This window comes from Oenanthe melanoleuca, chromosome 24 (assembly GCF_029582105.1).
Source record: "Oenanthe melanoleuca isolate GR-GAL-2019-014 chromosome 24, OMel1.0, whole genome shotgun sequence".
Lineage (NCBI taxonomy): Eukaryota > Metazoa > Chordata > Aves > Passeriformes > Muscicapidae > Oenanthe > Oenanthe melanoleuca.
The window spans coordinates 4,197,519-4,210,522 of record NC_079357.1 but is presented as its reverse complement, the minus strand read 5'-3'; the positions used below and the strand labels follow the sequence as shown (position 1 = coordinate 4,210,522).

Below are 13,004 nucleotides of genomic sequence, written 5' to 3'. Positions count from 1 at the left end.
GGAGTTAATAGGAGTGCTGCAGTACAGGGATGGGTGCATTGAAAAGCAAAAAGGCCATGTATGAATTATTTCTGGTCTTTTGTGAATTATTTTCTTTCAGGAAACAGCCCAAGCATCACTATTGCCATCAAACAGCCAGGGGAGGGCAGCAGCTGCAGCTGGAGTAGGAACAGATCTAAGCTGGATGCAGTCTTGCTCCTCCTTCCCACCTGCAAAAGCCAGAGGGTTTTTCCATTCCAGGGCACACAAATGACAGCTGACTTTGGTTTTTAAAAGCACTCCTTGCCTTTGGAAGTGGGATAGGGTTTATTTAATTCTTCACAGCTCTCAATCAAGTTGCTGTCTCCTTTCCCCTCTCCCTTCTTTGGTGCCTGTCACTGTATGGCAACAAAACACCTTTTCCCTCCACAGCATCCGGTGTCTGGAATAGTTTCTGTTTGCCTCATTAACTCCCTGCTCCCACAAACATCCCAGGACTGCCAGCAAAGGACTCACTAATTTGTTTGCCAGCTCTGGAGCACATTCTTTTCCAAGGTATGAAGGTCAGCAATCGAGGAGAGATCCAGGCTATGATTAAGAAAGAAACTACAGTTTGGGTTCATTTCCACAGGAGAATTAATGGTTTTCATTTCAACTAAAACCAGTTTGTAAATAGTTTAGGTACCCAAACACGGTATGAAGGTGCCTGGATCAGTGGTACAGAGATGGTTTATTATATAGAGGTGCAACCATAAGCCATCCTCACATTTATTTCTTGATTGATGGATATTTTAGGACACTCCTAAATGAAGACTGGCTTTTAATACAACATTAATATCAAACAGTTGTTCTGGATCATGTTTTTCAGTGTACAGTGTTTGGATTTGATGATCTTGGAGGTTTTCTCCAACCTAAACCATCCTGTGATTCTATGAATTGAGTTAAGGCATCTCTGTACTGGACCCATTGGCCATGCAGCTGGGGTGGGCTGGGGGTGTGTTTGTATCCATGCCCACACTGATTTCAAAAAGAGCAGGATGCCCTTGTGCAGCTGTAGCCTGATGTTTGATTTTGTCAGTCGGGGTGTCCTGCTTGTCCATGGCCAGAAGGAGCTGCTGATACCACCCTTCTCTTCCCAAGGAGCCCAGACAGCACCCCAGAGCAGCCAAAGGTCCTGGCAGCTTTCCTGGCAGGAAAGACAAACCCTTAATTTCACCAGGAGCCAGCACAGCCCATCCACGAGCCTCTCATTCCTCAGAGATTGCATCTCCTGCTGCCACCCCTCACTGCCACTGCTCCCCGAGGCTGAAAGGAAGGTGTAGCAGCAGAACAAGCCCTGCCTCTGCTTTTACCACCTGCTTTACCTCCTGGTGCCTGTTTATGAGATCTGGTCTTAGCATTCGTCATAATAACAATAATAATAAAAATAATGATAGTACTTTGCACTTCCCGAACAGCCATCCATCTGCAGCACTCAAGCTGCTGGCAAACCTTTAATTAGATTGTGCCTCCCACCACCCCCAGAAAAGAGACAAACATTATCACATCTTTTCATTAGCACTGGGGCTGATGATGAACCTTCAGGGAGAAGGTGTTGCAGTCACAGCTGAGAGAAAAAGAAAAACCAAAAATATGAAATCAAATTCAATTCAGGGTTTAGCTTGAGGAGCTGGAGGGGGTCAGACACAGCTCTGCCACCCTCAGTATTTTCCTAGGAGTAAGAAGGGTATATTCTCTAAGGAACTGAAATGGAATCACACCCATTTGTGCCCCAGTGATTTTAGCATGCACGGAGTGTCAGTGACCTGCTAAGGGATTTTCTGGGGGATTTGCTATTTTTTTTCTCCCAACCACCTGTCAGAGTTAATTCCCCATTTTTCTCATGGGGATGGTTTAAAAGAAACCTCCTTTTCTCAACTATTTAAGTCACTGAAAACTTCTTTCACTGTCTGTACCTTAAGGTGCCCTCTTCATAGAAGCTTTCTCTCTGGCCTTTACTTGTTACTGGTCCTTTATGGAAAAAGGCACATTGATCCTCTATGTAGATACTTTCCATCTGGGCCTTGTTTCCTCCCTTCACTCTCCAGCTGATGCACTCCCACCTCACTTTTCCCCACTTGCTCCAAGGGCTTGACTCCTACTTCTTGGGAAGCAGCTTCTTGCCCTTTGGGGTAGTGGTTTATAGAGGTGGGGGGTTGCAGAAAGGAAAACTGAGCTGAAGGAGGCTCCCCTTCAGTAGATGGTGCTGCTGCTTTTTTTTCTCAGCAAAAAAAGTATGGTTTTTGTCCTGCATTATTTTCAGGGGTAGGTCTGTAAGGAAGAATTCCTATGAGGGCTGTATTTCTCCCTGTGCTTGGATTTAATGTGGTAAGTTTAGCTAAGTTCCTAAGCTAAAGCTTGGGTGAAACTGGATTTGTGGAAGCCCCTTTGCTGCTGTGGGCTTCCCAGGACCCTGTTGCAGTGTACTCATCCCTGTTGCTCTCATCACAGTTGGCAGTGAGCAGTGATGGGTGCAGGGCACAGCCTTGCTCTCCTTCCTTCCTCCCACTTGATATGGAGATAATGGGAATAAAAGGCTGCTGGCTATGGTGGCTTTGCTGGCTGTGCTGGACTGCAGCCCATCACCCTTGAGGAGGCTGCTTAGCTGCTGTGCTGCTCCAGCCTTGGGTTTCTGTGGGCTCTGAGCAGGGCTGGTCCTGCAGGTTTGCTTGGGGTGGGTTTGGCAACACGAGTGAGAGAAATACACAAATTCCCAGGGGAGCTGCTGGTTTGGGAGTGTGGCTGCCCCAGGGCCAGGGGCTTGGGCAGTGCTCTGGGGTGATGCTGAATGTTTCTGCAGCATCAGCTCAAGCACATGGGGACACTTGGGTGGCCTGAGGTGTTTATTGGCCTGAAGCATTTGCCTGCTCATCACTGCAGCCATCAGTGGGATGGGCATCAGCTTCCAGGTGGCTTGTGATTACTTGGAGAAGGGCAGTGTTGCATATCAGAGAGGAAAAGGAGTGGAAGCAGGCTGCTGTGTCCTGCCTGTCCACGTTTTGGGGGAGAGAGGGACATGGTCCCCCCACTTCTCAGCTGCTCTGGGCTTGTGAAGCTCACACAGGCTCCGCTCTGGTTTAGCAAGCTGCTGCCCAAAATCTCCTGTCCTCAGGCAACTTTGATAAGATTGGACCCCCTAAAAGGGTTATTGTGTCCCTGCAACCCAGTTCACAGATCCCAGCAGAGCCCAGACCTTGCTGCTGCCCTGGCTCTTCCCAGGTGTCCCCAGCCCCATCCTAACAGCTGAATATCCATGGTTGCCATGGGAACAGGAATTGGCTGCTTATCCTGATTTTGTGGCAAACTCCAGGAGAGCTGTTGGCTGGTTTTTTAATAGCAGACAGGAGGTGGCCCAGGTTGTGAAAGGTGGTTGACTCAGGGTGCTTTGAACTGGCCCACGGGATGTTCAGCTCCAAACATCCTGTCTGAGGGACACCTCCCCGGGGTGGCTTCTCCCTTTATCTGCCTCTTCTGAGTAATCACCTCCTTGCTGGCTCACCTCGAGAGGGAGAAGGACAGGTGGGAGTCACAGGTAAACTCTTCTATCCATACATTTGTGAACAGCTGTGCCATGGGAGGGACATGGCTGCTGGAACTTGGAGGGAAGGGACGTGGGGAGAGCATCCATGAGAGACAAAGGCTCAGTGTGATGGCAGCTGTGGTGAGGCTGGTAGAAGTCTTGCTGATGGTGCCAGGAATCTCTGGCTTTAGCCCTTTTTTAGGTGGGTTATTGTGTTTTGGAGCCACATCATAGCTGGGGATGGGAGTTACTCAGCCTAAAGAGGAGAAGGCTTTGGGAAGCCCTTGGAGCCCCTTCCAGTGCCCCAAGAGAGCTGGAGAGGCACTCCTGGAGTGTCAGGACAGGGGAATGGCTTCCCACTGCCAGAGGGCAGTGCTGGATGGGCTAGCAGGAGTGAGGGTGAGGGTGGGCAGCCCTGGCACAGGGTGCCCAGAGGAGCTGCAGCTGCCCCTGGATCCCTGTCCAAGGATGGAGGAGGATTCACAAAGAGAAGACCCCCCCAAATGTCTGCAGCAGCTGCTGAGCTTGCCCTCTGCACACAGGCTGGGGTGGAAATCAGGGATGGTGATGGATCTGGACCTGCAGTGGCTCCAGGGGAGAGCCTGGAAGCTGGGCAGGAATGCTGTCCTTGGCAAGCCCAGCCTGAGGAGCAGTCAGGCAAGGCTCAGGAAGGACAGCAGGCAGCTCCCAGATGGCATTAAACAGGAGCTGTGGATGGAGAAGGGCAGCTCAGGCAATGGCTTCTGTCTGCAGCCATATTTCAAGGGCTCTGACAGACAGAGCAGCTCCCAGGAGGAATAAATAACCTGGTGTCTCTGCTCTTTCCTGGCTGCCACTTACTTGGAGCTAAATGAGTTTTTATGTGAGTGTGGGCTCCAAAGCCAGTGGGTCTGGGGTGTTGGGGTTGAGCTTGATGGGCTGGGCTGGTCAAGGGGCTCTGTGAATGTGGGAAGTTGTGCTTCAAGTATGTGAGCTGTGCAGGTGAACTGCTGCTTGGAAATGTCTGGTTTTTTCTGCAGAATAGCGGCTGTTTTATAAAATGAGGTGGGATTGTTTTGGTTTGTTGGGTTGTTTTGTTTTGGTTTGGTTTTTGGCTGTTTTGTTTTGGTTTTTTTTTGATGATTAAGTTACATGCAAACCTCTGCTTGTCTGATGGTGGTTTGGGACATCTCTTCTACAAGAGGGATGCCCCAGAACATGGCTGGACTCCTGGAAATGTTCAAGGCCAGGTTGGATGGAGCTTAGAGCAACCTGGTCCAGTGGAACGTGTCCCTGCCCATGGCAGGGAGTTGGAATGAGATGAACTCCAAGGTCCCTTCCAGCCCAAACCATTCTGGAACCTGTGGTGGCTGTTGAAGGGCTGTTTCCAGTTGCTGGGAGCAGAGCCTTGTGACAACTCCCCAGAGCCTTGCTGAATTGGGCTGCAGAGGGGTTGTGAAGCAAGAGGGTCCCTGGCATTGCAGGGAAGAGCAAGGCTGCCCTGCTGGGGAGAGGGATGGCCAGGGTAGGATAGTCCAGGGACAGCTCTGAAACAGCAGGCTGGGTCTGCTGCTCAGGCCACGAGGGAGGTGGGGTGCATGTGGGGTGACAGATCCCCTGGCATGGCTTGGAGCAGCCTCTGGAGCTGCAGGCCGTTTCTGGGCCCTGGATGTCCCTGCTCTCCTTCTCTCCTCCAACTTCATCAGGTCATATTAATGTTCCTGATGTGTCTCTTGATCAGGGCACACTCCAGCTTCAGGCTGTTGCCCTTGCAGTCACGAGTAAGACAATGGTCAAATTTGGTTATATATCAACCAGTTGTGCTCTGCTTAAACGTGCTTTATTGTTAGTCACTTCAGATGTAGATGTCTGTACAGGGAAGTGTCCTGGCCTGGGTGCCAGGGTATAATCAAGAAAGATGTGTGTTCTCCTGGGGCATCAGCCACCTCACCCTAATCAGGCACCCAAAACAGACAGAGTCATCCACGATCCCCAGCTCCTGGACAGGGCATTTCTCACCTACCTGAAAGGCTGTTTAGCAATTTCCATCCTGAAAGGAAACCTTAGGACACATTGAAGCCTTTCCCAGGTTGCCTGTGTCCCAGAGATGCAAAGGATGACAATGGCTTCTGCATTCCAATCCTGTGTTTGCCACAGGGAGCTGAGCCAGTCTGATCCACGCTGGCTCTGCAGCCAGAGCCCGACTTGGAACGTCTGGCAGAGCTCTCCCTCCCCTCAGGCACTTGCCACATCCTACCCCTGTTTTGCAGGGCCTAATTACCTTCTAGTGTGGGAAGACTCGGAGAACGTGCTGGAGTTGTTCATCCAGCCTTTGCTTTGGTATTTATAAACACAGTGAGGATGTGATTTGTGAGCAAGGGCAGGTCGGTGGGGAAGCTTTGGATGAGTAATGCCTTCCTCTGTGCACATCCAGCTGCAGAAAAGGACTGGAAAGCCCATGAGGAGGAGAAGTGAGTCCTCCTTAGGTGGTAGAAGGTTTAAGAGAGCAAGGAGAGAGGTCTTTCTGGAGGGAACAAGGCCATCCCCAGGTAAAACAATGCTGGAAACACTTAGATCATTATTTATTCCTTTCTGTGCTTGCTACATGGGATTTTTCTAAGGAATTTTGGTATGGGCTGAGATACTTTGCAGGATATGAATTTGCTGTGCCTTTGCTCCTCTCCATCCTTCTTGGTTGGTACTCTGGCATTGATCTGACTTAGTCAAGGACTTTTTTATGCCTTTAGTCTTCCAGCTCTTCCTACGGAAAGGAAATCTCTTGTGTCAAATCACCTGTGTGCCACACAAAGGTTGTGTGAGATACACATGAGGCTCTGTTTTCAAATGTTATTGGTTCTTGGGTTGCCTCCTCCTGCACAGCCCAGAAAAGCCTTCACTGGCTGGAGCTCTTAATCCAGCACTAGATTCACACCCTGGTAATTGCATAGTTTGGAGGAAGTTTATGGTCTAAGGAAATAATTGTCATGTTGCTTTTTATTGGTAAAAACTTTGTGTTTCCTCTTCTAGTAGCTGTTATGCCTTCTTGGGCACTTCTGTGTTGTCTTCTGGCATGAAGTCCTGATGATTTTGTGTGCAGCCACATAAATACATACATGCACACATACACACAGTGGTGCACAGGGGCAGCTCCCCTGAGCTGATATCCCATTTCTGGTACTCCCTGTTTGCAGCTGAGCCACGTGCACCTGCTCCGTCCCGATGCGGATCCCTGGGGACGCTGAGCAGCCCAACAGCTCCCTTGGGGATGCTGTATGTCCTCAGGCACTGTTTGTCCTTGCAGGTGCGGAGGATGAGCCCGATGCACACGAGTTTCCTGGGCAGTGCCCTCCGGGGCAGCTTCTTCCTGGCGCTGGGGCTGTGGGGGTCGGTGCGGGGCCCGCTGAAGCGCCGCGGCCGCGCCGGAGCTGCCGGCGCCGCGCCGGGCCCAGGCCGCGCCGAGCTCCTCGAAGGCGCCCTCAAGGCTTGCTTTGCTCTCGTGGGTAAGAGGGGCTGACAGTCTCTGCCCAATATCTGCAGCACAGCAGCAACTCTCTCCCGAACACTGGGCCTGTTTGCAGTGAGGAACATCTGGCGTGGGAGGGCTTGGGGACATGCTGGTGGCACACCCTGGGACGAGGAGCTTGCTGTCCTTCTCCTGGGCAAACGCCACCACAGTTCTATACCTGCAAAGGAAATTCCCTCAGGCTTGTTATTTCCCCATGTATAAGGAAAAGCGACTTGTCGAAGTGAGAACCAAGCCACAACAAAACTTTTGGGCTCAGAGTATTGAGGGTTTAAGTGGCAAGAATAAGGAAGTAGGAACAACAGAGTTGACCAAAAACTAAAGAACTTTAATGGAAAATAAAACAGGGACGATGTCCAGAAACTAAATGCTGCATGGGGACAAACTCTGAGGACCCAAAACAAGGTGGGGTGACAATATGTACCCTCGGGGGGAGAACTTTCTGGAACTATGACCATGTAAGGGGAATGAGTAACCAATAGGGGGACAGAATTTGAACCAATTAACATAACAACACTAAGGACTGTGGGAAGACCACTTAGGCTTGCCCCAAGTTAACAAATGTTTCCCAGGGCTTGAATTCTATGCCTGGTCCTTTCTTGGCTGATTCTGTGTCCCAGCCAGGCCAGCTCCCACAGTGACTTTTCTTTCTTTGCCCAGGGATACTGGTGGAGCAGTTTGTCCCCACGGGTCCCCACCTGCAGCTGTACAGCCCCAAGACACACAGCTGGACTGACCTCACCCACTGGCAGTACTCCACCATCTACCTCTTCTTCCTCCTCTCTGGCGTCACCGATGTGGTCTCTCACTCCCTGCTCAAGCTGCCCCCTGGCTTGGAGCAGCTCTCGCTGACCCTGGCTCTGCTTGTGGAAGGTGAATTGCACCTGCTCCTAGGGGAGGACACAGAATAAGGAATTGCCGCAGTGCTTATGGGTGTGACAGCTCCTGGGTAGCCTGGGGACCACAAAGACACACCTGGACAGTGGATGCACAATGGCACTGGCTATGTGACAAAGTCACCCCCCTCCCTGCTCCTCCTAAATATGGATCTTGCCATAGCTGGATGCCACAGGGGATGCTTGAGGGATCTGTGCTTCTCCTGGGGGCCAGCATCTCCCTCACTCTGGAGTTATAAAGAGTGTCATTCCCCCACCTTGGTTGGATGCAGAGGGACAGACCCTGATACAAAGCTCCCCACCATTTTCTGAGCTCAAGGTGTCCGTCCTTGTGCTCCTCCTACAGCCCTGGCTGGGACACAGGGACCTCCACAGGTACAGGGGTTCCTCAGGAGCAGAGCCCGTGCTGGGGCTGCCTGGTCATTGTGGAGGGAAGGTGGTGACAGTAGCTGGTGGCTCTCTGGTTCTTCCCCCCAAGAAAGATCATGGCAAGGCCTGGAGCATAAGAGTGAGCTTTCAGATGATTGTTTAAAAAAACAAATCCCAGCTTGTCCTTTGCTAAAACGAGTGGATCTTGGCAGGTTTGCTCTTCTGTTTCCGTGACTACAGTGATGCTGTGCTGGACCATCACCTCTACTCCCTGCTGGCCATGGCTATCTTTGCTGGAGCCCTCTGTGCCTTCCTAGAGGTGTTCCTCCGAGACCATATCATCCTGGAGACCCTGAGGACCAGCTCCTTCCTTCTCCAGGGCTCTTGGCTTTGGCAGGTCAGTGTGTATCCAGAGTTCTCCAGATGTTCACGCCCAGGAAGGCAAATGGCTGGTCTGCCCCTTTAAGCACATCTGTTTGGGTTAAACTTGTAGGCTGTCCAAATATCTTTGTAAATAAGAAGAGGAAATGAGGCTCAGTGCCAGAGCTGCCATCGTGAAGAAGTGCATGTGTAATGCAGCAGCATGGACAGACCTGGAAATGAATGGAAAATGGAAGTCGGAGCCCACAAGGGAAGGAAATTGCAATCATAAATTTTTATTAATTATATTAGCTCCATTTTCTTCCTCTGTTTGTTCCAAGTAACTGGAAACATCTCTCATGCAATCCCCCAGATTTTGGTCTAGGTGGAAATGCACAGACAGGCAATGTCACCTTTTTCCAGGATGCTGGGCTTGCACTGCAAGCCCTAAGGATTATATGCAGAGAATCCATCTCTGGACACCCTTGTGTCAGAGGCTGGGGAAGCCAAGGGCAGTGCCCCAGGTGTCACTTGGGGTTATAGTGTCTCTAATCCACAGCCAGCAGCTGCAGCAGGTGGGCTAAAATCAGGAGGAAAACAGGAGGAACATGCTAAAGCCTGACTTCTTTTTCGTCTGTGACCAGATTGGGTTTGTGCTGTCCCCTCCATGGGGAGGACCAGGCTGGAATGACAGTGACTCCAGCAACCTCGTGTTCCTCACCATATGCTTCTGCTGGCACTACGTGGGTGCTCTTGCCGTTGTGGCCGCCAACGCTGCAGCATCTCGCTGGTATGAGGGGCTCCTGGCCAGTGCACGGGCTGGGGTGGCCAGGAGCACACCCAGAACCCGGGGTGGGCTGGGAGACCCACGCACGTGGGTGCCCATGCATGTCCAGGCATGGCTTGGCTGGAAAGGGGCTCTGTGCCACCACAGGGCAGCCTTCCCAAGCAGGGTGGGTGAGCTGCTTGTTCTCCCTACCCACAAGTCCCTGATCATTGTCACTGTCTCTCCTGCAGCTGCAATGAGTCCTGCCAGCTGAAATTTGGGGACATCGACGTGGAGTTGGACTGTGGCTTGTGCCTCCACAGAGGGAAGAAGAGCTCCAGTGGTGCCTTGCTGCCAGAGAGCAGCTCAGATGACAAATAAGGCTGTGGTGGGCATGGAAATCTCTTCCCTGGTGGTTTAGAGCTCTTGAGATGAGGTTTTTAATGAATTACAGCAGCACTTGACAGTGGAGCATCAGAAGCAGGAGGCAGGACCCTGAGGCAGAGCGTGGCAGGGCATGCCAAGACCTTCCTTGTTGCATCCCTGTGGTAGCCATGAATTCTTAATTCTCTGAGCTGCAGCTCAGGCTGCAGACTGCAGGACTGGTTTGCTGTTGGAGTCCAACTGGTTTGGCAAAGCTGACTATTTTTTTTTAATATTTTCCCTTCTGCTTCCTCAGAAGGAGACAAAGCTCCTGGTGGCTGTCGCTCACTCTGGTGTTAGTGGAGAGGGTTTTGTACAAAGCTGAATGTACAGAGTATCTGTGATCACCAATAAAGTGCTTTAACACATCTCCTCCATGCATCTCTTGAACTCCATGCTGCAGGCTAAGGCAATGTTGGTTGCAAAATGGTTTGGGAGGTGGATGAAGGACCGGGTATGATTTAACGTGGACAAATCTGCCCAGGGAAGGGTGGGTGGCCAGTGGAGGGAAAGGATGGAGAGGATGGAGAGGATGGAGGGTAGCTGCTCTCCTGCTTGTTCATCATCACCATGAGCCAGAGGTTTGGTGTTCCTGAGAGATGGCAGCTTGCTGGGCAGGGGGCTCAGCTGAAAGAGAGACCCTTGAAGCAAAATGATGGTTTCAGCTGGCTGGGGGTGGGTGTATGGATGGTCTTTGTAAGTCTGGGAGCCCTGCAGTGACCTCAGTTTTTGTCCAACACTTTTGTTACCCCCTTGGAGCTGGTCACTTCCAAGCAAACTTTCCAGTTAGGGGTGCCTGCCTTTCTGTTGGGGTCTCCTTTTGTTTGCAGCAGAACAGAGTAGGGAGATCCTTCCTGCAGGGAGATCAAGAACAAAATCAAATTTAAAAGATAGCATTAGGAGGATTAGTGAAAGAACATCATTAATCATAATCCAAAAGCTCATCATTAGCATCTAAAATATTTGTGCCGTGCACTTGGCTGAGGGCTGGGCTGGGTGAACAGGGGAGCACAAACAGCATTGATTTTATTATCATCCAACAACTTTACTGTATTTCCTAAGAAATGCAAGAGCCAGTTTAGTTTGAACACATCCCTGCTGTTCTGCACAGGCTGGGAGGAAAGAAAAATTATTCCTGGCTCACACTAGTTGCAATTCCCAGCCCCATGGGAGCTCCCTGGAAGAGTGAGTACTGCCTATTTTATCTTTGTATTTTATCTTTGTATTTTATTCCTATATTTTCTCCCTTTGGAGCAGGGCTGGACCAATGCTTTGTGTCCAGGAAAAAGCCTTGAGGAGCAGAGAAAACCAAGTTGGAGCAGTGTTTTTGTCTCCCATGTTTGGTATCCACACACAGCAGGTGGTTAGTTGGGATTCTGAAGCAGGCTGTCCTCCTGAGCAATGGCTTCTTCAGGGTCTGGCTGTCTTTCAGTCGGGCTGATGTGGATCCCCAGTACTGGAGTGAGAGCTTGCATCGTGCTCCATGGAGGTGATGTGCTTCCCTTGCTAATAATCCTCCTGGGACTAGAAGTGGGGTCATTGTGTCAAGTTGTTATAGACTGGCTGCCACGAATGGGAAGCTCAGTGCAGAGGTTACAACCTGGTATACTGAGCTCAGATTGAAAAGAAGGGGAAAAACAATCTCTTTCCCCTTTGATCAACTGATGTTACTTTTTTTTTCTGGATGTTTTCTGCCCAAATATTATCTTTACAGTACTGAATCTCCTACTGAGGGTTTTGCTACATAAAATGTTGGCTTTGTTGATGACGGTTTCTTCTTTCTTTGCATAAATATAAGTTAAGAGCAAATAATAATCATCCTGCTGTGTGTTTTGACAGGTTCAGTGGGATTACACTCCAAAGCCCAGAGGGTTTTTTGAATAGGGCACCAAAATTACCTGTTACCATGTTAGGTGATAGAGCTGCTCCACATTTGAGATAAAACTAATGTTTGACATGTCCACAGAGTAGGAAGAAGAAGAGGTTGTTGAGGCTGTGGCTGTGTTTGTTGAACAGCTCCCAGCTAGCCTGAGTGTGGAATTTATATTTCCTGCAACATCTCTCCCAGTGAAGCCTGAAGGGAATTAAACTCATTGAGTGAAGAGTCAGTCCATGGCAGGGGCTTGGAATGAGATGATCTTTAAAATCCCTTTCAGCCCAAACCATTCTGGGATTTCATGGCTAGACAAGGTGTAGACAATGACACAGACAAGGTGCAAGTGATCAGTAAAGTCCCCACTGTCCACGCAAAACCATTGCTGGTCGTGTGCTGTGGGCACAGGCAACCCTGAAATAGGTGGGAGGTGGAGACATGTTCCATTGCAGTCCCTGCCTTTCCAAGATGGGTTAGGATGTGTGCCTGGGTGAGCTTAATTACTAGGGACCTCACTATTTATCACATACAGACCTGACAGATGCTGTTCCTGTTATTTTCTGACAGAACATTCAATACCCTGTGTAGCTCCTGTGGTCTGTCTGTGCTGTTGGTCCCCAGGGACATGCAGAGTCTGGATGATTTTCTTTTTCCATGGCCTATGGGCTGTGATTCCCTAAAAATACCTTGACCAGAAAGTGATGCTCTGTCTCTTTGTTGTTCCACACATTGTTAAGCTTTAAATGATGCTGCACAAGCCAGGATCTGAGGTAATTCTTACCTGCATTTTACCTTTTTTCTTGCCTACTGGCACACAGAAACACTAAGACTGGTGGTTTTGATGACAAATACTTGCTGCTGCACAGTTAAATTTGGAGAATTGATTGAGGTATCCAGAACACAAGTGCTGAAGTGTGAACAGGGACTTTTGTGCTTCCAGATTGAATTCACAAGTTTTCTCACAGAAAGGGCTGGGAGAGTGTAATGATAACTTTTCCCATTTCCATAAATCCTCTGCTGCAGGTAAATATCAGAAACAGGCTTTCACCCTGGAGGAACTGGCCACAAAAGCCTTTGGAGGATGGTTGAGTGTAATTTGGGTATTCTCTTGCCTCAGCCAGAGGGAAGAGAAACTTCTTGAGAACATATGGAAAAGTGCGGGTGGATGAGCTGAGGTGCTTTACCAACCCTCAGTACTCAGATCTGTATGCAAAACCCTTTATTGCTATTGCTGAGAGATTTGCTGGAGATTCATGGGTTTAAGAGGAGTTGAAATT

The 13,004-nt window shown here is 49.9% G+C and overlaps 1 protein-coding gene across 1 annotated transcript; it reads left to right on the top strand.

Moving 5' to 3' along the window:
• Positions 1–6,824: 6,824 nt before the first annotated feature.
• Positions 6,825–10,234, top strand: LOC130262591 (transmembrane protein 45B-like). The gene is made up of 5 exons (XM_056509913.1): positions 6,825–7,017; positions 7,701–7,913; positions 8,518–8,702; positions 9,310–9,455; positions 9,683–10,234. Exons 1-5 carry the CDS (start codon positions 6,828–6,830, stop codon positions 9,810–9,812), a joined length of 864 nt encoding a protein of 287 aa, XP_056365888.1. The 5' UTR covers positions 6,825–6,827; the 3' UTR covers positions 9,813–10,234.
• Positions 10,235–13,004: the final 2,770 nt, after the last annotated feature.